General features: G+C 38.1%; 1 protein-coding gene across 4 annotated transcripts in view; it reads right to left on the reverse strand.

Annotated features, from left to right (window-relative positions):
• The window catches only part of TMEM245 (transmembrane protein 245), an 83,571-nt gene that overhangs the window by 39,730 nt on the left and 21,003 nt on the right, over window positions 1-22,838 (reverse strand). For 2 of the 4 annotated variants that reach the window (XR_015132094.1, XM_086315870.1), the window contains exons 4-10: window positions 22,016-22,132; window positions 19,446-19,670; window positions 18,120-18,289; window positions 14,957-14,980; window positions 9,456-9,560; window positions 6,354-6,436; window positions 5,257-5,347 (exon numbers count right to left, since the gene is read on the reverse strand). Coding sequence is in view for 2 of the 4 variants with exons in the window: in XM_086315870.1 (XP_086171996.1) it covers window positions 5,257-5,347; window positions 6,354-6,436; window positions 9,456-9,560; window positions 14,957-14,980; window positions 18,120-18,289; window positions 19,446-19,670; window positions 22,016-22,132 (815 nt within the window). In the remaining 2 variants the exon portion in view is untranslated. The remainder of the gene's footprint in view (window positions 1-5,256; window positions 5,348-6,353; window positions 6,437-9,455; window positions 9,561-14,956; window positions 14,981-18,119; window positions 18,290-19,445; window positions 19,671-22,015; window positions 22,133-22,838) is intronic. The other 2 variants (XR_015132095.1, XM_086315869.1) reach the window with 1 other exon arrangement.

A 22,838-nucleotide genomic window follows, 5' to 3' on the forward strand; every position in this document is an offset into this window, starting at 1 on the left:
CCCTCTGCAACCTTCTGCCTGCTTACACAGATACAGTTTAGAATTCTATATTTTCTTTTGCATCATAAGTATTTCATTTTTACTCTTCAACACTAACCTTTATTTTTATATGGTTTCATATTAGCTAAGTTTTTCTATTATTATTTAATCAATCATAGGACATAGAGATGGTTCCCAATTTATAATGTCACAAGTAACACTGCAATAAATATCTTTATGCAACTTTTTTATTACTAACATTAAGATAAACATACAGGAATCAAAGGAAATAAGCATTTTAATGACTCCAGTCAAACACTGCTAAACTGTCTTCTATAAGGACTATACCAATTAATACTTTCCAATGTTGTATGAAAGAACCAATTTTTCCCAAACCTTATGAACTGATAAATTATTAAATTATTAGATAATTTAATAGGTGTGAAATGGTAATAATTATTTATATTTTTCTTTAGTGATGAGAGTGACCATTTTCCATGTTGGTTTTCAATGTGTATTTCCTTTTGTGTGACCTAACCATACCTTTTGACCATTTAATGCTGATCTTATAGACACCTGAACCAGTTTTTTGACATATTTGATACAAATATATCTGCTCAGTGTTTTCTCTTACATTTGATTTATTCACAAACCAAAGACAAATTAGTGAATATAAAAGCCATTCATCTTTGCATAGTATTTTAGTTTACAAATGGCTCTCACCTACATTCTATGACCTTTGCAACAATCTCAACAAAGTTGGACAGAAAAATGTTTGGTTAACCCTTTATTCTTTTAAAATGAGAAAACAGAAAGAATCTATGATAGGCCCAAGGTCATGCAGCTAAGAGTTGGAACTAAAAGTAGCAGAGTTAGGATCAAAAGCTAACAGTCTTTCATCTACAGCATATATAACCTATGGACAAAGAACACCTAACAGAGCAAATTATCCACAATAATTAAAACCCACCATTACCCCTATTCTAACTCTCCCTACTTATTTCACAATCATGGGGATTTAGTCTTTTTAAAAAAGTTTTATTTATTTATTCATCCATAATGTTTTTGGCTGTGCTGGGTCTTCATGGTTGCGGCGAGCAGGCGTTACTCTCTAGCTGTGGTGTGCGGGCTTCTCAAGGTGCTGGCTTCTCCTGTTCCCGAGCACTGGCGCCAGGCACACAGGCTACAGCAGTTGTGGCACACGGGCTTGGCTGCCCAGAGCAGGTGGAATCTTCCCTGATCAGGGATGGAACCCGCGTCCCCTGCCTTGGCAGGCGGATTTTTAAACTGGACCACTAAGGAAGTCCTCTACTGACTTTAACTGTGTTTTTTATATATTATGATTGTCAGATTCTCACAGTCCTATGACCCATTCTGTCAGCCTCTGGGATCTTTTACCAGAAGAAGCCTAAAATGGTCACAGCCAGCCTCCAGTTTTGGCTGCTTGCACAGTGGCCTTTACTGCAATAAAGCACTATTTCAAACTGACATCCCCTTTAGCTGTCTCACTCCCAGCACAACGGTGAATAACTAAAATACCACAACTATTAACTAAAAGGAGTTGCTGCTGTTTAATCGATAAGTCATGTCTGACTCTTTTGCAACTCCATGGATGGTAGCCCGCGAGGCTCCTCTGCCCATAGGATTTCCCAGGCAAGAATATTGGAATAGGTAGCCATTTCCTTCTCCGGGGGATCTTCTTGACCCAGGATCAAAGGCGCATCTCCTGCACTGGCGAGCAGATTCTTTACCACCGAGGCACCTGGGAAGCCTAACTCAAGAGAGAGTTCAGCAAAATTTTGCAGCGTGTTATAAAACACTCTATTCAAATTTGCGGTGCTATCAATCATAGCAGAACACTACAGACCCCAATTACCAGCCTGCACCATTGTATTATCAAAAGCCACAAGGAAGACCGGGCCAGAGAACTGAGTTTAACGGGCACAGCACCGCTGCTACAAAAAATCACTGAAGCACACACCCCGCTGGAGGAATGAGATGCTCTTTGTATGTGGAACCCAATGCCACACTAAGAGCAGTCAGAATGCCCTCTGAGGGCGGTGTAACTTAAGGCAAACAGCCTAATCTACAAAAATAGGAGTAACTCAGAAGGCAAATGTCTGGTCCAACCTTGCTTGAAATCTTGGTAGCATGTGATACAACCAAGTCTTTCTTGAAACATTTTCTTCTGTAGGCCTCGCTGACACATAGGGTGCATCGCAGGGCTTCTCCTCCTCCACCTTCTCTGCTGGCTCACTTCTCTGGCCTTCAAAAGCCTAAGTGTGCAGGAAACTATGTCTGGTCCTCCTCAAGCCATACTCTCTCCTTAGGCCGCGATACAGGCTTAATGGTGTCCTCCACCTCTAAATTGTTATGTAAAGTCCTAACCCCCAGGACCCCAGAATGTGAGAGTATTTGGAGACAGGGTCTTGAAGAAAGTAATCAAGTTAAAATGAGATCACTGAATGCTGAGGAACGAGCCAACTAGAGGGTTTGACTAGAACCATGACCATGAACAGAGGACATAGGAGATACAGCTGACAAAGTAGGCTGGAAGCACATAGAAAGTAACCTTCTCTGTTCATACCTAAACATAGGCTATAAAAAACTTTTCTTCTTTCCTGAGTGTGGCATTCCGTCACCACCTAGTTTTGGCCCTTTCTACACTGTAGTTCTTAGTATTCAATTCTTATACGACTCTTAGCTGGATTAGATCTGAGCCACCTCTGCAATGTCAATGACTCTTTAAAAAAAAAAACATTATTGAGATATAACTCACACACCTTACAATTCACCCATTTAGGTGCATAACTCAACAGTTTTTTTTTTGCATTCACAGTTATGCAGTCATTACCACAATCTATTTGGAACAGTCTCAAGCCCCCAGAAGTTAACCCCATACTCACTAGTAATCACTCTTCCATTCCTTCCCAATCCCCTACCCTTGAAACACTACTCTATGTTTCTATACATAAGCCTCTCACACGCTTTATACAAGTGGAATCATACTTATGTGGTCTTTTATGACTGCTTCTTTGACTTAGTAATGATTTCAAGGTTCATCCATGTTGTAAAATGTATCAGTACTTCCTTTTTATGGTCAAATAATAGTCCATTATACAGATATACCACATTTTATTTATCCATTCAATTCAATGGTTGTTTTTAGATATTATCCCTGTGCCTCCTAAATCAGGATCACAAATATTTTACAACTTTTTGTAGAAAAATCATGTCTCTTCCAAGGTCTTCCATTTTAGACTCTCAAGTATAAGGTTTCAAATCTATTTTTTCCTCCAAGTAATTAAAAATTTACTTTAAAATCTAAGGCACATTCTTCCAACTATCCAAATTCCCTTTATTATTTTCCCAAACAGGTAAGAATTCCAGAATGAAAGTTTCTCCTACACAGATAATTCAAGAATTAAACACTACGTTATCCACAGTATACGTCAGGCAAACATACATCTAAACATCTAAAAGTCCTCTGCAACATTCGGTCTTCCTTCCATGATGGTTCTGAGAAGCATGTGCACACACAGTGGAGCCCTGACCAACACCGGTTTGAACAGTGCAGGTCCACTTACATGTGAATCGTTCTCACTAAATATGTGCTACAGTGGTACAAGATCTGTGGCTGGTGGAATCTAAGAATGCAAAACCAGGTAAGTGAGAGCCAACTGTAAAGTCAGGGACTTTTCAACTACAGGGAAGGTCAGCACCTCTAACCACCACATTGTTCAAGGTCAAGTGTACTTATCTTTTGTTTATTCAATAAATATTTTCTTTAAAACTTCCATGAGACAGTGGATTTCATTATCTGGTATGGACCCAGGAAAATCAGTAACACATCTTTCTCCTAACTTTTAACTTGACACGATTCTATCCTTAGGTTAGCAGATTATTGTACGTATAGTGTAAATGGCAACCCAGTCCAGTGTTCTTGCCTGGAGAATCCCAGGGACCGGCGAGCCTGGTGGGCTGCCGTCTATGGGGTCGCACAGAGTCGGACACGACTGAAGCGACTTAGCAGCAGCAGCAGCAGTGTAATTTCCAAAAGGTGGCGCAGTGGTAAAGAATCCATCTGCCAGTGCAGGAGATACAAGAGATGCGGGCTTGATCCCTGGGTTGGGAAGATCCCCAGGAGGAAAAAATGGTAACCCACTCTAGTATTCTTGCCTGGAAAATTCCATGGACAGAGAAGCCTGGCAGGCCACAGTCCATGGGGTCACAAAGAGTCAGACACAGTTGAGCAACTGAGTAGGCATGTATACACAGTGTAATTTCTTTTGTTTTTTAGATGCTGAATTTGAATTTTAAACAGGGAATTTTTCAGCACACATCTCAGTGCAACAAGTTTTGGCAATCCCTAGATAATCCTAATTACCTCATACATTAAAACTATAAATTACCTTCATTTCCATAGGAAAAACTAGGGAAAAAAAGTGATGTCCCAAATCTGTATCATGGAGTCTGATCCTTAGCTACAAGAGCTGTGTCTTTTCCTCTGCCTTTCGTTTCCCCTTCACAAAACTTCAGTCAAACTCACCTCCTCAAGTACACTCCTATCTCTGTATCTTGGCTCACATAAATACCCCTTCTTAAAATACACCCTTCCTTCTCTCTATTCATCCAGGATCTATCATTCCATTCCTTCACAGTTTATCTCAAGTGCCACATTAAAGCACTTAGATCAGCTCCGGGCACACACTTTTAGCATATCGTAGTAGAAAGAGCAAAGGATTTAGAATTAGTCTACAGTCTGAAAGCAAGCTCTGCGATTTATTACATGACCAGTGGGAATTTACTTAAGTAAATTTACATAAGTCTGTTTCCTTGTCTATAAAGGGGGTAAAATAATTCAGACTACTCTAGGTTTCTTGGAAAGATTAAATGAAACAAATTGGAAACTGTCGAGTACAGTTATCAGCAGATAATAAAATTTAATAGGTGTTAATAATTTTTTCTCCACAAAGCCATATTTGATCAGCCAAGCTTAGTGATCATTCTGTCCTAATGTACAAACAATTAATCAGATCTATTTTGAACATGAAGCAAATCCCCAGCCTCTTGGATTGTTCAGGCTACCAGCAATTATCAATAGGATTGTCCAGATGGTTTTATTTCATCCTATGTTGACTATTGATTTATAGATTTAAGCCTATTTCAATACAGAAATTATAAACAGAATCTCCATTTTTGCTTTATCAAAGCAAGAAGTCACTACCAATGAAGACCCTGCAAAGAAAAAGCTGTGAAAATGGGCTCTTTCCTTACCTTGTGGGTTATCCATTCTCGTCCATACTGATATACGTTGTTGGCTGCAGAATTAAGGGCTCTTTGGACAACCTGCGCCTCAGGAAGCCAACTAATTCAAAATAAAGAAAGGAAAAATGAAAAACTGGTATAGTGTACTGCACCAGTAATCCCTGGAACTTAATTTTTTAAACAATCATTTACAATTTACGATTCTAAAACTTGCAGAGTATTTCCTAACAAATTACTGACTACCATGGGGGTAGTTAAAAAATAAAATAAAAGAGGAGGCCATACAATTTGTCATCAAGTTCAATTAGGTGAACAGCATAATCCTAGGAACACTCTCCACGAAAAAGTAAAAACCCTCTCACAGAAGCCAAATTAAACAAGTAGGCAAAGAGATCCTACAGGCGTTGGCAGACTTTTTTTTTCTGTAAAGGGCCAAGGCGTAAATATTTTAGGCTTTTCGGGACATATGATCTGTATCACAACTACTCAATTCTGTCTGCTTTTTTCTGCAGCCTCCAAATAGCCACAGACAACATGACATGAACAGGTGTAGGCTGTTCCAATAAATCTTTATGGAACAGGTGGTTGGATTTGGTTCTGAGCCGTAGTCTGCCAACTCTGCCACAAAAAATGATACAGTATGGGAAAGCTGCTGACTCTGCCATGGCGGGGATTTTCTTGAATCCCTTAACCTCTGATCCTGTTTCCTCATCTGTAAAATGGGGATAACGTCTTCAGCAAACAACATAATGTAGGGGAAAGCTTAGTAAATCAAAGACATGTTGTATACTGTGAGACTCAATTCAATATTCGGACTTTCCCCTCTGCTCTCCTCCATCCCATTACGTGTCATTCTCATGCAAAAATGACAACATTCAACAAAGTTTTGCAAACTCTTCCCTCTTCTCTCTTCCAAGGTAACTGTACCAATGAAGATCATTTCATAAAAACAGACATAGAACCTAGGCCATCCATCTCTGTTTGTCAAAATTACATCCGCCATCCCATTACATGTCATTCTCATGCAAAAATGACAACATTCACAGAGTTTTGGCAAACTCTTCTCTGGCCATCCATCTCTATTTTTGTCAAAATTACATTCTTACTTTGCCCACTCAGGATGATTTGCTAGAGTTTCATTAATCAAATTGCTTGTGACTTCAATCATGTGTACACTCTCTTGATGTACCTGTATTACGGACAGGAAAAGAGTATCAATAAAAATTAAACTCAATTTAACATTTATCTTTTATACTACTCTAGGAACAATGCTTTAAGCGTCAAGTAATTAGATACCTGAGTGTCAGTTAACTTAAGAGACCGCACTGAATAGCCACTATCCATAACAAGGCAATTCTAGATTGTTTTTTAACTCTGAGAGCTGTCGTTTTGTTTCAGTAAGCAAACAACTTACCTGTAATAACTGCAAAGTTTGTCTTCCCTGTCATTAATGTCTCTGCTCAGTGTTTTTTATTTTTTGAAAACCCCAAGGGTCCCCCCTGAACCTGAACAGCTAAACAGTCCACCAAGAACGTCGCCATAAAGTTATGCTCCGACACTTCACAACTCGGAAGCTGCATCCTTTCTAGCCTGAGATGTGTGAAACTTGAGAATGTCATCAAAGGCACAAGAAATGTGCAAATCTCCCCAGGCTTTCAAAATTCACAGGATACCTTAGGGTCTCCCATATACCATTCTAAAATGTGATTTATTAATCTCAGCCCTTCTGTGCCTTTCTTGCTTCCAGAACCTCTCTCTTTAATTCACAGCTTCTCTGTTCCCAGTCCCAAACCAAATCCACCACAACCCATAAGAAAATCTGTAGGTTTTTTCTGCCCACACAAGGCAGGTGAAGATAAGTAATTCCAAGTAAAAAAGCCACAAACTACATGCTTTTATCAGATGCAGTAGCAGTTTTTCACAAGCAAACAGTCCTCAAATTATTGCCTAACTGATCATTTTTCAATGCCCTGATATGGTGTTTATAATAATTTTTATACCATTTAATTCTTGCTTTAGGTAGAAAGGAATTACCTAACATCCTCAACTCTGCTATTATCCCAAAATATACTAGGAACATGGAGGCAAAAAGGATTTTCTGACAAACTGGATATGCATGTATTAATAAAAGAAAAAAAGTAGTCAAGAATGACCCTGAGGCTTTTCACCTGAGCAAGCAGAATGAAGCTGTCACTTACTTGAAATGAGAAGAACAGACAAGCATGGGAAGGTCTGGGATTCAGTTCTGACATGTTATATTTGAGATGTCTATTAAGACATTCAAATGGATACTGTCATGGTGTTTTAGAGAAAGATCCTTTTATTAGCTAGGAGAATGAACTAGATAACCAGTAAGTTTCCTTCAAAAGCTCAGTTTGCATGAGTCCTAAACTACAAAGAAATGGTTCAGTAATAATTGTTATCAAAGTTCAGGGAAGCAAAAGCTCACTGAAGCATGAAATGAACAAAGGAAAAAAAAGATGAAACAATTGAGATGAGCAGGCAAGAAGACTCTACACAAAGGGACAAAGAAGGGAAAGTGGAATAGGAGAGGAAAAAGAGAAAAAAAAGGAAAAGAATTACATACTGGTGAAAGGTTTCTCTAAGAACTAGAAAAACATACAGAGGGAGGTTTAGGTGGAATATAACACAGACAAAGACAGACCTCTCAAGTCTGTAGAGCCTAAATAAGTGACTATACATGATTAAAATCCAAAGAAAAGGTAAAAAGGTAAAAACTGCATTTTAACTGAAACAGGTATAGAGAGAGCAGGTTGTTAGAAGCAAATGATAAGATCAGGGCATACTGAGGCTAAGAGTGACTGAGAACAGGACTTCCAAGTAGAAAGTCAAATAGTAGGAAACAGTGTAATTCTTTAGTAAATTGCTGCATATTAGATTATCTATTGCTAATAGGTACATCTGCTGCTGCTGCTGCTAAGTCACCGTATCTCTACAGCACTATATGAAAATGGTTCACATCCAGGATATCAGGTAAGCTTCACAATTTCTGGAAAACAACATATAAAAATCTGGGGTGCAGAGTTCAGTAGGGTCCAAATAAAATAAAGACTGTGATAGACTACAAAAGTTTTTTGAAAAGCTAGTAAGAGACAAAAAATTTAGCTGAACTTTGGAGAATGATTTTCTTTGATGAAAGAGGGATAATAAGGACTAAATTTTTTTATATCCTCTCAAAATTCATCTGTTGAAAGCCTAACTCCAATGTTGATAGGTATAAGAGGTAGGACCTTTGGGAAGTAATTAGGTCATGAGGGTGGTGCTCTCATGATGGGACTGGTGGTGGTGGTTTAGTCGCTGTGGTGGTTTAGTCCCTAAGTCGTGTCCGACTCTTGTGACCCCATGGGCTGCAGCCCACCAGGCTCCCCTGTCAATAGCATTTTCCAGGCAAGAATACTGGAGTGGGTTGCCATTTTCTTCTCCAGGGGGTCTTCCCAATCCAGGGATTGAACCCAGGTCTCCTGCACTGCAGGCAGATTCTTTACTGACTGAGCTACCATGGAAGACCTGATGGAAGACACAATGGGATTAGCGTCCTTAAACGAAGAAATACAAAGATGTTCTTTCTCCCTATCATGTGAGAATACAAGGAGAAAACAGCCACCTATAAGCCAGGAACAGAGCCTTTACCAAGAAGCTGACCATGCTCACACTTTCATCCGGGGCTCTCAGCCTCCAGAACTATGAGAAATAAATGTTTGTTGTTTAAGGCACTTGGTGTATGGTATTCTGTTATAGCAGTCCAAACTAGTAAGGTGGAAAGGAAATGCAAGCTGGAAGGATCTGGAAAGTGAGAAATAGCTTAATGGTAAATCAGCAGAAAGAACAATGAGACATGAAGGAAGGAATCAAATTCTGATCAAGTGAACAGGATCTACGCTAGGAGTCATGGACCAGATCATAGTTCTCCTTTTGAGAGAAGAACCCACTTTTCCCTCAGTATCTCCATTTTTCATCTGCCATTTACCTCAGAGGATTTTTATGATAATAAAATTTAAATGATAAAAATACATTAGGCAAATTCATGGCAAAACCAGCAATACAAAAATCATAAATACTTTAAATGCTGTAATTATTTATAAGCAAAGTAACATTTCCTATGCATGCAACTGCTGGCTTCTTATCCATACAACAAATTCTAACAGTTAAAGAGTTTATTAATGGTGATAGCAATTGTTGTACTGTACCTTTGCAGTCAGGAGTAGGGCTAAAAGAAGTGTTCCTATCACTAACAAAAATATGATGAAAATGCTAATTATTTTGTCTAACATCTTCTCCAACCAGATGATCATCTGCACAGAAATGAGAAAGAGAATTAGTCGTCTTTCAAGCACAGCTTAATAAAAACACATGTGCATTCAACCTTCATGAAGACAAAACAGGATATTCAGCATTGCAGTAACTATGGCATAATGATTAAAGCAGCGAAAGCTATAAGCCACTTTAGAAAATTAACTAACAATGTTAATTGTTGTTATAGAAAGAGCTTATTATTGTCACTTCTAAGAAAAGGCAATCAATTTGAATATAACCTAAATCTATGCTTAGATTCTCATATTGTGGTATGTTGACATTTCAAATTAGAATTTACGATCTGATAAACATTCTGAACTAAATAATGACAATCCATTAGTGACCTCAAATCTCTACTGTCAATTAGCAAATAGATATGACTTTAGAAAAAGGATGACTCTTACAATACAGATATGTCCTAAACCATACAGATAAAACAGGAGCAAATTAAAATGGGAATTACATTCAAAATATTTTTTCCCTTTAGTGTCATCAGGGTTACAAACAACATCTATTGTTAAGGTAGTGATAAATACCAATTTCAGAATAATAGCTACCCTGGAAGCAAAAGGGCTGGGACACGGATGCACAGTCAGGGAGGGGCACACAAGAGACTTCAGCTGCACAGGTAATATTTTCTCACACTGGAAGGCAGGCATGTGGGTGCTCTTCTATCCTTTTATATTTGAAATATTTCATAATAAAATAAGAAATCCACTTGAAATTTCTATTCTTTTTAAACCATAAGCTTTATGACAAATTATAACTGACTATAAATAAAAAAGAATCATTAATGCAGTGGTTATCTCTTAATCCATAATTAAAATTATGCTTTTCCACAATGCCACTAGACATTCTATTCTGAGTATAACTTCTCTCATCTTTCATAATCACAAATAATCCTACATTTTCTAAAACTTTTGCTTTCAGAATATCTAATCTGGACAGATTTTTAGAATTCCTGCCATTCAAAGCTACCAATTAACATTTCAAAAATACAACCAGACTGATGATTGAAATACCACAATGCACCCCTCCATCCCAACATGAGCACTGAGAGTAAGTTACTCTTCTTTTAAATATGAATTATGCTCTCCAAACAGTTAAACATCCAAGAGCAAAGAAGGATGGTTAAAACAGCATGTCTTCTAAAACATTTGCTTTCTATTCAAAGATTATAAGCTTGCACCTCCTTATCTTTCAGGAAGGACACTGTCACCAAGAGATCGATGCTACAGTGAACTCAAAGATAAACAATGCATTTTTATCTTGACAATTTCAGCTTTCAAACAGAAGAGTTAATTTTCAGTGCATGCTACCAAAGCATCAAAGACAACGCAGAGATTAAAAAAAGTAATAACAGGTTTCTAAGATATGGAAGGTCAGAGGTCATATTTTGAATGTAGGTTCTAAAATCAGTGAAAGTGAGAAGTATCACAATCAGAAACCAACTCAATATGTAGTTTTTGGGAGTTTCCTGAGCAAAGAGCTAGTGTTGCATGATTCCTCTTTGTATCTCCAAAACCTAACAGTGCACAGCATGTGGTAAAAGCTCAGTTAATACATATTTGAATAGGCAAAATAAAGAAAATATCACAACTAAGATTGGATTGGTATTCACAAATTACAATTTCTGAAAATAACTTAGGAGCCACATTTTTTTTTTTTTTTTTTAAGAAAATTCACATCCTGAAATACACTAACATAAAAGATGTTTTATTTGGAAAGTATCTGAAGTTATGTCTGAATGTTTTTAACATATAAAACATGGAATATTTACAAACACATTATGTACAACAACATTACAAAAGTCAAACTCTGTTTTCAAGCCAGGGTAGAATTTTCCTACCACAAGCTCTATATACCTGCTCCTGCTGCTGCTAAGTCGCTTCAGTCATGTCCGACTCTGTGTGACCCCATAGACGGCAGCCCACCAGGCTCCGCCATCCCTGGGATTCTCCAGGCAAGAACACTGGAGTGGGTTGCCATTTCCTTCTCCAATGCATGAAAGTGAAAAGTGAAAGTGAAGTTGCTCAGTCGTGTCCCACTCCTAGAGACCCCATGGACTGCAGCCTACCAGGCTCCTCTGTCCATGGGACAAGTTTCCAGGCAAGAGTACTGGAGTGGGGTGCCGTTGCCTTCTCCATCTACATACCTAAGGACTGGAATAAGAGACACCTAAATAAAAATTTATTTTCAAGAGATAATACTGAGGGTTAGATGTTTTATTGAAAATTTAAAATACAGGCAGACACTGTTTTATTGTGTTTCAATTTATTGTGCTTTGTAAATAACACGCTTTTTTACACATTTAAGGTTTGTGGCAACCCTGCATTGAGCAAGTATATTGGTGCCATTTATTCCAACAGCATCTGCTTATTTTGTATCTCTATCACATTTTGGTAATTCTCCCAATATTTCAAACTTTTTTGTTATGATATGTACTATGGTGATTTGTAATCAGTGACTTTTGATGTTACTACCACAACTCACTGACAGCTGAGATGATGTTTAGTCTTTTTTTTTTTTTAAGCAGTAAAGTATTTTTAATTATGGTTTATACAATTTTGGGGACATAATGCTATTGCACATTTAATAGACTACATGTGTCCAACTTAGTCACCAACTTTTTACCACTGCACTACTTATTAAGCTCAAAAGACTACAGTATGTGAAAGTGAAAGTCACTTAGTCGTGTCCGACTCTTTGCGACCCCATGGACTTGTATAATACAGTCCATGGAATCCTCCAGGCCAGAATACTGGAGTGGGTAGCCTTCCCTTCTCCAGCGGATCTTCCTGACCCAGGGATCTAACCTGGGTCTCCTGCATTGCTGGCAGGTTCTTTACCAACTGAGCTATCAGGGAAGTCCAGACTACGTACAGTACAAACAAATTTTATATGTACTGGGAACCCAAAGAAAACCATGTGACTTGCCTTATTGCAATATTCACTTTACTGTTGTGGTCTGGAACCCAACCCACAGCATTTCCAAGGCATGCCTGTAAATAAAATCGCTTAAGATGTTCCATACACAAGCAAAAGGTATGTGTATGGTGAGGGTCGGGGGGAGGTTTCTATTTACATGTGGCCAGCTAAGATAAGGTGAGAAAACAGGCAAAAAGGAAGACAGCAAAAGTGAAAGAGAAAAAAAAGAGGAAAAGAGAGACAGGAAAGACTTTAAAATGTGGAGAACTAAGGACCAATCAAGAAGAAACGATCAAAGAGGGTAGAAAACTTACGGAGGAAACGAACCCCCTAAAAGAGTGAATGGAACAAGACTCATAAGGAAACTGCAACTCACAGACACAGAGAGAGAAAGGTGGTGAGAGGAAGCGAAGGAGAAGGGGCAGGGGATGAAGGAGAGAATTCGTAAAGAAATGCCAGAGGCGCTGTCCCGTGAGGCTGTGCTCTGCTTTAACCAAGGGGAACCACACTGCCTGTCGGTCCCTACCCTGCTCCACTTATTTCCCAGTTTATTTTAGGTTTGAGATTTTATTTTCTAAAAGTAGAAGGGGAGTACTTTTAAAATGACATTCTCAATGTTTTAAGTATAAATAAAGGGCATGCATTTTTTAAAATGTAGAAATGTCAGTATATACATAGTTATATCAAAAGATACTCTGAGGCTTCTGAACTGACTCACCTTCTTTATCAAGTTATGAAGAAATTGTCATTCCACTACTGAGTTTTCTATTCATTATTCTGGACGTGTAGATTTTTATTTTGCTTTGTTTTTCTTAACCTAATTCTAGCAGTCTCAGTGCAAATAATAAATACTGAGAAATAAAACAACTAAGTCTCAAGAAACAGTTACATTTGAATTAATCATAGCCGTGTTTCTCACCCTCACTTCTCTTGAATTAGTTTCTAATTCACTGCACTTGAACTTGGAATACCAATACCCAATGCTGCAAATTTTCTGCCCTTGGATGAAATATGTAACAAAACAGACTTCAACTTATTTATGTGCTTGCCCCGGGCACAGGCTCTCAGAAGTTAAAGCAGTTAGTCCAACTCTACACCAATACTTTACCTATGCTACACAGAAACATCAAAGAAAAGGAAGAGGTTGCCTGATCCCTTGAGAATCTTTTAAAACTAATTCACAATTAGTCAGCTATGAATTAGGTAACCTAACTCAAGTCACCAAAGGTTAAATCAGATTGAACCTAATGACTTTAGCTCTCCTTTCTCTCATCTCTTGAGAACAATTTCATTTCAGTAAAAACAAAGTGGGGAAATACATAAGACCACCTACTTTAATCAAAGTAAGAAAATATCAATTATTTTTGTAGCTCTATCACTTGCCAAGGATTGAACTCATTTACTCATATTTGTTTTGTAGAGCAGAGGTACACATAGCCATTTGTGTATGTGTGTTTGTATGTGTATGTGTGGTCACAGTGGTATGTGTGTATGCTGATTTTACACACTGTTTATTTTCAATCCAAAGTTTAAAAGTGTAATAAGCACTGTCAGTAAGTCTCCCCTTTCTTCTCTTTCAACAGAAAGAACGAAACTCTAATCTTTACACCCAAGAGCCGCATTTTGAACTATTTCTAAGAGATAAGACATTTTTCTTAAGGCCTGCTATAATGTTTTCACTGAAGATTTTTAAGGTCTTATTGTGTTTAATGACAATACACACGAATGATACCATCTTTTGCTATCTGCCCTAGGGATCTGATAACACTGTCAGAACTACTGTATGTGGACTATATATCAAAGGTATGGTACTCCAAATCCTCCTAATCCAGAGGATTAGGCTTCATTTAAGTTACTGAAAATTCCATGCCAATCATGTGAGGCACTGACCACAGATACAACCTCACATTTTGGGAAATACATAAAACTAGATGTCACGGGCCATGACTACACCATTTTCTGAGATAAAAAATAAAATTTTGAAACACTAGCTATAAAAAAAAAGATAAAAAACACTATCGGCCAAGAGAATCATACAAATATTTCACAAGTCTTTTTTTAAAACTGTGGTGTTATTTATAGAAAAAGTAGCCATAAAGAGTTCTCTTTCCTTTTCAGTAACTTTTGCCTAAAATGCTCTCACACATCAAAGGAGACGAGAGCATCAGGCGGGGCCACACTATAGAGCTGAAAAGGTCTGGAGGTCACTGTGGACGAAGGACCATGAGACAGAACGTCAGCACACTCGGGCAAGGAGATTCCATCCACATCCTAAATAAACAGCTTTAAGTTTTCAGCAAATTGCACTGTGGCAATATTAGTGCTTCACGACCTTCCATAGCTTATAATTAGAACTTTAAAAACAAAAACTTAGTCTGACATATGAACAGAAACAGGGTGAGAACGGAGATACGGGGGGAAGTTACAGAATTCAATAATAAAAATCAACATCCAGGTGTTCATTTACCTTCTTATTTAGCCAGTGCCAGAGCTTGAGGATAGGGGTAAAGGTGAGAGAGAAGATAAGAACAGTGGCATATCATTAGAGAATGCAGTAATAGTATGAAAAGAAAAGAGAGTCACTGAGAGCATGAGGAGGAAATTATCTCAGACACAGGAAAAACTGGAAAAAAAACTGAAATGCATTAACAAAGTTTCGAAATCAAGTGAATGTAGTATTCCTTTAAGACACACAATTGAAATGATGATAACCACAAACTTTGTTCGAAATTCAATGATTAAAAGTACATAAAGATAACCTGAATGTTTACAGGCTTAAACTTTCATACCAAATTCCAAAGATCAAAGCGGTAACTAAGATTTTTCACATACCATGCATTAAAAGATTTTCAGTCCCTATGTAAACTAACTCCTGTTCACACACTACATTTTCATTGAACTTTGTAGTTGCAGCTTTAAAATAGCACTTATTTTACATTTCCTAGAGTAAAACATTTCAAAGCTCATTTGGAACAGCGAACACCTGGCCAAAAAGCAGACATAGTTAAGATTCTGATCATATTAGGCGCATTTTCTTCCATTTCCAATTTTTTAGGCGTGCATTTTTCTACTGTATGCAATATCCTGCTGTTTTTTCATGTAGACGTTACCTCACCTACACCTCACAATATTTAGCACTATAATAACTAATGCTAGTTAATGGTCACATAAAATAAAAATCAGCAAACATAAGATTTAAAGCACTATTAGTGATATAAAAAGCATAAAGACTAAAAAGCTTAATTCCATCCGAATGACTGAACGCTCTTTGCAGAGCTATTCCTAACGCACACCTAGCACATTTTTAGACACGTACTTCAAACAGCCTTCTCCAGATGGATCATCTCAACACTGGTCCAGTCAATTGAAATTAAATAGAAACATGGAAAATGGATTTAGTCCTCAAAGCAGAACCCCAGATATATTATTATACTGCATAGAACATAATTTTGGCATCAATTATAACTGACCAAATATTCAATTTGTGATAGCCATTCATTCTGATATGTATCATATATAACAGAAAATGCTAGTTTTATTCATTTTACTGTCTCTCTTCCTGAAGAACAACAGACTGGCATATAAATTAGAATAAAAATGACAAATTTTTACAAGACTGCTGCTAAGTTGCTTCAGTCATGCCCGACTCTGTGTGACCCCATAGACAAGCAGCCCACGAGGCTCCCCCGTTCCTGGGATTCTCCAGGCAAGAACACTGGAGTGGGTTGCCATTTTCTTCTCCATTACAAGACTACCGCTTAACAAATACTTTTTGATGCCCCTGGAATTTCAACCAACACAACTGTACAGTTTTCCTAAATGAAGTGTTCCCAATACAAGTATATGGGAACACTGAAAATAGGACTTCGTTTTTATGCCATCTGATAGTGGTAAGACAAAGAAATTAACTGATGTAATAAGAGACACCCTCTTTAAACAGCTTGAAGTGATAAATCTGCTCTAATAAGATAAAACGTCACCTTAATCAGGGAGATGTGATAAACATGTTGAAATCTGTGAGAAGTCCTAGATTCTTATTTTAAAAATTGAAAAAAATTAATAAGAACACAATAGGCAGGGAATTCGCTGGTGGTCCAGCAATTAGAACTCTGTACTTTCACTGCCAAGGGCCCAGGTTCAACCCCTGGTCAGGGAACCAAGATTCCCACAAGCCACGTATCATGGTCACAAAAGACACACACACACACACACACACACAAATAGGCAAATTAAAAAAGAAAAATATAAACAGCCAAGAAGCAAATAAAAGAATGGTCAACTCAACTGTTATTTTAAAAATTTTCAAGTTAAAGCAACACAAAGATACTTCTTTTTACAAAACTAAAATGGACTTTCAGTTATACCATAATATCGAGTACTGGCAAGAGTTCAAAGAAATGGGCATTCTCATATGCTCCTGAGGTGGGAATTAAAACTAGCAAACTTTCTGGAAGACAACCGAGCCAACTATTAAAAATATGTATCCCCTGCACCTACTTTGACTTCCTCTCCCTCACATGAACTCCAGACACTGTTCTTGTCTCTATCTACATTGCTTCATCCAACAGTGTTTTTTCAGCCTTAAGCCATGGATGGACCTGTTAAAAGTAGTCACTAGCCCTGTGAAAAAGTCCAGCTTGCACAGCACACAAAAAGGTGCTCTCGATCCAGTCCTGCCTGATTCTCCAGCTCTGCCTCCCACTAATCACCATTTCACATACCCCACTTTGTTCCCTAAGAACTCACTCTGTGGGAGTCCCTGTACCCCTACACTGCTCCATTTACCCGCTCTTCTTGCCATGCCTGTCTAATAAACTCCTGGCAGGGCTTCAAAATTTGCTGTGGTATCACCTTTCCCACTGCTCATCAACAGTGAGTCATTTCTTGCTGAGTACTGCCACTATATGCTATACACACCTCTCCCCTCAAATTATAACAACCACTTAACACTTACGGAGCTTACAGTGTACCAGATCCCAGTCTAGGAACTAAACATGTAATAAGTCACTGAACCCTCACCACCATTCTGTGAGATATACTTGCTATTATACTTTATATTCACTGGCACAGAAGGGTTACAAAACTCATCCAAGATCACAGAGCTAATAAGCAGCAGAACTGGGATCTGAATCTAAAGTTTGAATTCAGAGACTATGCTCCTAACATCAGCTTCTGAAACTAGCACAGCCTCTAAATTTTAATGGATTGCTGTCTACCCACTAAAACAGAGCTTCTGTACCTAGTTTTCCAGGATTCATCTGGTTTTCCGTAAAACTTATGCTCTCTGACATATGAGAATTATCCAAAAGTATTCACTGAACTGAGCTACACCTGGCTATACAATTTTAGGCAAGTCACTTAACCCCTCTAGATTTCAACTTGGTCCTTATAAAATGAGAGTTGAACTAGGTGCTCCTTTTCCCTCGTTTTTAAGTTGTAAAAATACTTACACAACACTTATTCAAACTACATCTATCCCATCCATCACTCTAAATTTCATCAAAGTTAGACATTAAATGTGTTATCAGCAAGTACAATGTAAATACTAATATACCATAAAATGGAATCTTTTAGACAATGAAATACATAAATTCTATTTGAAAGCAGCTCAAGTTATGAAACTACAATACCTTGCTATCAACTTTTAGCAAGAATTTCCCGAGCCCGATAATTGGCCACGGGGCCAGGGCTTGCTGCCGCTCCCTCAGGAAGTGCTCTGTCGCCTGCCACCACACGGAGCAGCGCTTCTCCAGGAAGTTGACAACGCCAAAGTGAATAACGAGCTTTTTGAGCACCCAGACTACAAAGAAGGTGAGAAATACACACACACAAGAGACAGTGATTACAAACAGCTTCAGTTTCACAAAACCTTCCTAAAACAGGAAAGCGAGTGCTAAAATAAAGATACAGGTTTTGTTTTTGTTTTTGTTTAATGGAGGAGGGAAGGAAGAAAGTTCAAAATATTCCAGACTGATGGAACTGGGATACTTTCCACACAATCCCCACCTACCTATCTCCCACCTTCTCTGTGAAGTCTGAATCCTTGAAGGGGTCAGAGATTCAAAGCCCATATAAACGTTAGATACCTTGATCATGAGGATTTCACTGACTACAATCTTGGCCCCTCACACTGTACCGTCTAGGATAAAGCATACTAACCTCTGACCAGTCCTTGTCTCTTTGGCTATTATAGCTGCTCTTGCCAAATTTTGTTCTTCTCCTTAGATGTTTGATGTGTACTGACCAGAAAAGTAGAAGGTATTCCATACACATCATAATTTTATACCCCCACAGGATAACATTTTCATTTGTATTTCTAATTCTCTTCTTGCTGCTCTGTACATCTGAATCTTTCACCAGGGTTCAGTAGTGACCAGGGCTGTTACAAACAGCTGTACACTACATGATTTCAGCAGGAACTATTCAAACTATAATATGAAGGTACCTCTCTGCAGGGGGGTAGTGTGGTTTCCCTTTAAATAGGCGTTAAACCTTCTGTTAAAAGCCTACTAAGAAGGAGGAGGGACTAGAAGGAAGTGCTACTTATCTGTGAGGGTTCTCTTGACGTTTGGACCCTAGATAATTGGTCCCAGCCACTATGATTTCCCTAACTCCAGGGAGCTCTGTGTCCTTAGCCCTGGCCTTGTAATCTAACAGTTCACAGTTTACTATTCTGAACCATGAGCTCAGGGTTACATGCCAAGTCAACAATTCCTTCATCAGCATTTTTAAACCTCTGGAGAGGTCCTAAGGAAGAAAGTTCCTATGGTCTCGAGAATAAGTCCAGGGTAATTACAGTTGTAAAAACTTTGTGGGGGCCACCATGTTCACAGCCTACTCCCCCTTTGTATTTAAAAAGATAGTAAAATTATCTCAAACATTTAAAAAAAAAAGAATCCACAAATTAAAGAAAAAAAATTTTCAAAGGCAAGACAAGATCATCACTAACCAATTACCTGCAATAGGCACGGGCAGCAACTGTACAATCCACAGGTTTGACCAGATCTGGACTCCAACGATGGCCCAAAGGAGAGACACAAAATAGATGTCACTAGTTTTCTTCTTCCGAAGAAACGTTCCAGCTTCAGACCTCTGTCTGCCCGGGGGCGGGGAAGGGGAGGTAGGTGAAGAAGATGAGGACAGTGTTGGAGGGGGTTCTCCTCTGTCCATGGTTTCTGTCTCTGAGGAGGGAAAGCAAAACAAAAATCACCCACATATTGGTCCACATTAATCAATAGTAATACAGAGCAATTAGCAATTAGCTAGGCTAGCCTGGTTTAAGCCTTCAAGATGTACTAAGATAGCATGATTACACTGGGTTAAAAAAGAAAATAAGACCCAGATGTATGCTTGCAAATGTAATAAAAAAAAGGTGTGGAGAATGATGTATGCTTGCAAATGTAATGAAAAGGGTGTGGAGAATTAACACCGACAGTGTTTACATCTAAGGAAATTAAGTTTGTTAAGAGATAGGGTTGAGTATGAGAAATGGTTTATTTTTACTTCATACATTTTACACTGTTCAAGTTTTTTTGACCTATTTATCATTTCTATTTATATATATATATATATATACCATTTAGATTAAAAAAACCTAAAGAAAAACACATGACAAAAGTAACAGAATTATAATTAGCCCATGAAAATTACTCAAACCATATGAAGCAATAAATATTAACATACAGAATTCTTTATCTAAAAATTCCTTCTCTTTAAACTTTATTGTAGATGTATTTATATGTGTTTCTGAAACAATATGGCTTTTCAGCGTCATTTTATCTAAATGGGACCAGCTGCTCTTACAAGAACCCAGGGCTTTGAAGCATATCTTTCTCTTAGAATGAGATATTAAAAAATAACAGGTTGCTGGGGGTGAATGAATCTTCAAATATAGGATAACACACTGAATTATTTCATAAGGCACTGCTTTCTAACAACGCAACTACTGCTATATTTCACTATTACTCAGAATACATCACAATGATGGAAATGAGTAAGATCCTTAAACCTATATTTTGCCTATTAAAAAAAGTTAATAATAAAAGTATACTATATTTCTTAAAGTCTAGGTAAACAAACAAACAAACAAAACATGAACACCCCTAATTTCAATGCCCTCTTTGCCCCATTTTCCTTATACAGTTTTACACAGTTGTATCCTTTTCCACTCAGAACTGTTCCCACTTTCTCCCCTTCAGTTGAACGCCAACTCCAAGAGAAATAAGACCTTGTCTGTCTTGCTCTCCCCTCCACTGAATTCCTAGTGCAAAAAAATATTACCTGACATGTAGAAGGTACTCATTAAGTCTTTATTCTAAGAATGCCTTCCCTGTTATTTCATAATTTTCATAAGTAACCCCACAATAGCCCTGTGAGTGCTTTATTATAATTTCTTTAGTTTTTTTTTTTTTTTTTAATGAGTCTTAGCTGTGAGTACATTTTTACTACTGATGTAACCAGGACCATGTTTAAGTCAGCTCATCTCATGAAAACTAACATTCTACCCAGAGGTTTGGGGCTAAACATCAAGCTGATTATAATACGCTTCTATCTGCTCTCTGAATGTCTTCCTAATCTGGAAACTTCATGTTGCTGAATGTGGCAGATATTCATAAGAATAGTTAAGTCCATAACCAAAACATCATCCCCTCTCTACTCTGAAAACATAATTTAATGTGTAAGAAAAGTAAGTTTTCCTACTCCCCCAAATGCCTTCTTCTTAGCTGATCCCTTCTTTCAAGACTTCTCTAAAGTGAGTTCTTCCAGGAGAGCTCATGAAAACAATTCCTTAACTCTCAAACCTCTGGCAGTAATGGGCCTCTTGGCACAGACAGACAAGGCCTTTACACTCCTGAACTCTGTGTGCGTATGGGATGACTTTACAGCTGGTATAAAACTACTAGCTGTATCCCACAGGAGCTCTGTGTCCAAAATAATTAGAGGATTCTGTGCTATGGGAAACAGTCAATGCACTAACAGCAAGAGGCATGCAAAGCAAACTTTAAGAAGAAAAGCAAAAAATGCCAGAGAAATGAATTATTGGAAGATGGAAAATAAAAGTCAAAAGAAAGAGATGGAGAAAAGGAACAATGACCAAAAATGCAACACAAACAGGGCAAAATAGAACAACGGAGGAGAACTGACAGTTGTATAAAAAATGGCAAATTAAAGGACTTAAGTAGGGGAAAATATAGACAAAAGTAAATGGGTCTTTAAGAAAAGGAAAATAAAATGAAAGGCTAGTGAGAAAGAATGACAAAAGAAAAATAAGAAAAGCCCTTTAAAAAAAAAGGAAAGAATGAAGAATCAAGGTAAGAAACCTAAGAAGATACATAATTAAATGAATGAAAAAAGTGATACATGAGAACAAAGACAGAAGGGAAAAAGTGGAAAAATAGGAACCAGAGCGAAAAATGAAGGACCAGTAAGCAGCACTTTGTGATGCCAGTGTCTTTCCTAATTTTATGTTCTATGTATATTCCACTTTCCAGAATGATTCTGAAGGCATTCTCACAACACCAGTCACCTGCAGGCTGGGTAGAGGTGTGGTCCTCAGTGCTCGATTCATACCCTGTGATAGAGATGGCCAAGGTTGCTAGAGTAGAAGCTGCCATGGAGATAACTTGTCCTGGTAACTCTGCTCCTGTAAAACAAGCATGCAGTTATAAAGCTTTTTAAAGGCAATTAAAAAAAAAAGGAAAATAACTTGTAAACTGAAAAACAGTCCTTAGTTTTTCAACAGCAATAAAACAAAATGGTTATTAGTGATCCACTAGACCATTGGTTCTTCATCAAGAGACAGTGCTTAAAAATCAGTGGTAAAGTCTGCTAAAAATGCAAGTTTCTGGACTCTCTCTCTCTCATTTGGGAACTTGATGCTGGTGCATGTGGAAGATAGTAGATATAAACACGAAATGCCACACTTGTGCTTTAACTTCACAGGTTCATTTTAACGCACATCTCTGCTGAAAAACACTGCCACACCAAGTCTATGAGCTTCTTGAATGCAGACTTAGTTTCCTTTGTATTACTAGCTCCTAGCACAGTACTCTCGCCTGGAAAATCCCACTGACGGAGGAGCCTGGTGGGCTGCAGTCCATGGGGTTGCTAAGAGTCGGACACGACTGAGCAACTTCACTTTCACTTTTCACCTTCATGCATTGGAGAAGGAAATGGCAACCCACTCCAGTGTCTTGCCTGGAGAATCCCAGGGATGGGGGAGCCTGGTGGGCTGCCATCTATGGGGTCGCACAGAGTTGGACACGACTGAAGCGACTTAGCAGCAGCAGCAGCAGCAGCAGTACAGTATGGAATAGCCCATGTGCATACTAAGTTGCTTCAGTCATGTC

Source organism: Bos grunniens, chromosome 8, assembly GCF_055505025.1.
Source record: "Bos grunniens cultivar Pamir isolate PY7600 chromosome 8, Bosgru_T2T1.0, whole genome shotgun sequence".
NCBI classification, from domain to species: Eukaryota; Metazoa; Chordata; class Mammalia; order Artiodactyla; family Bovidae; genus Bos; species Bos grunniens.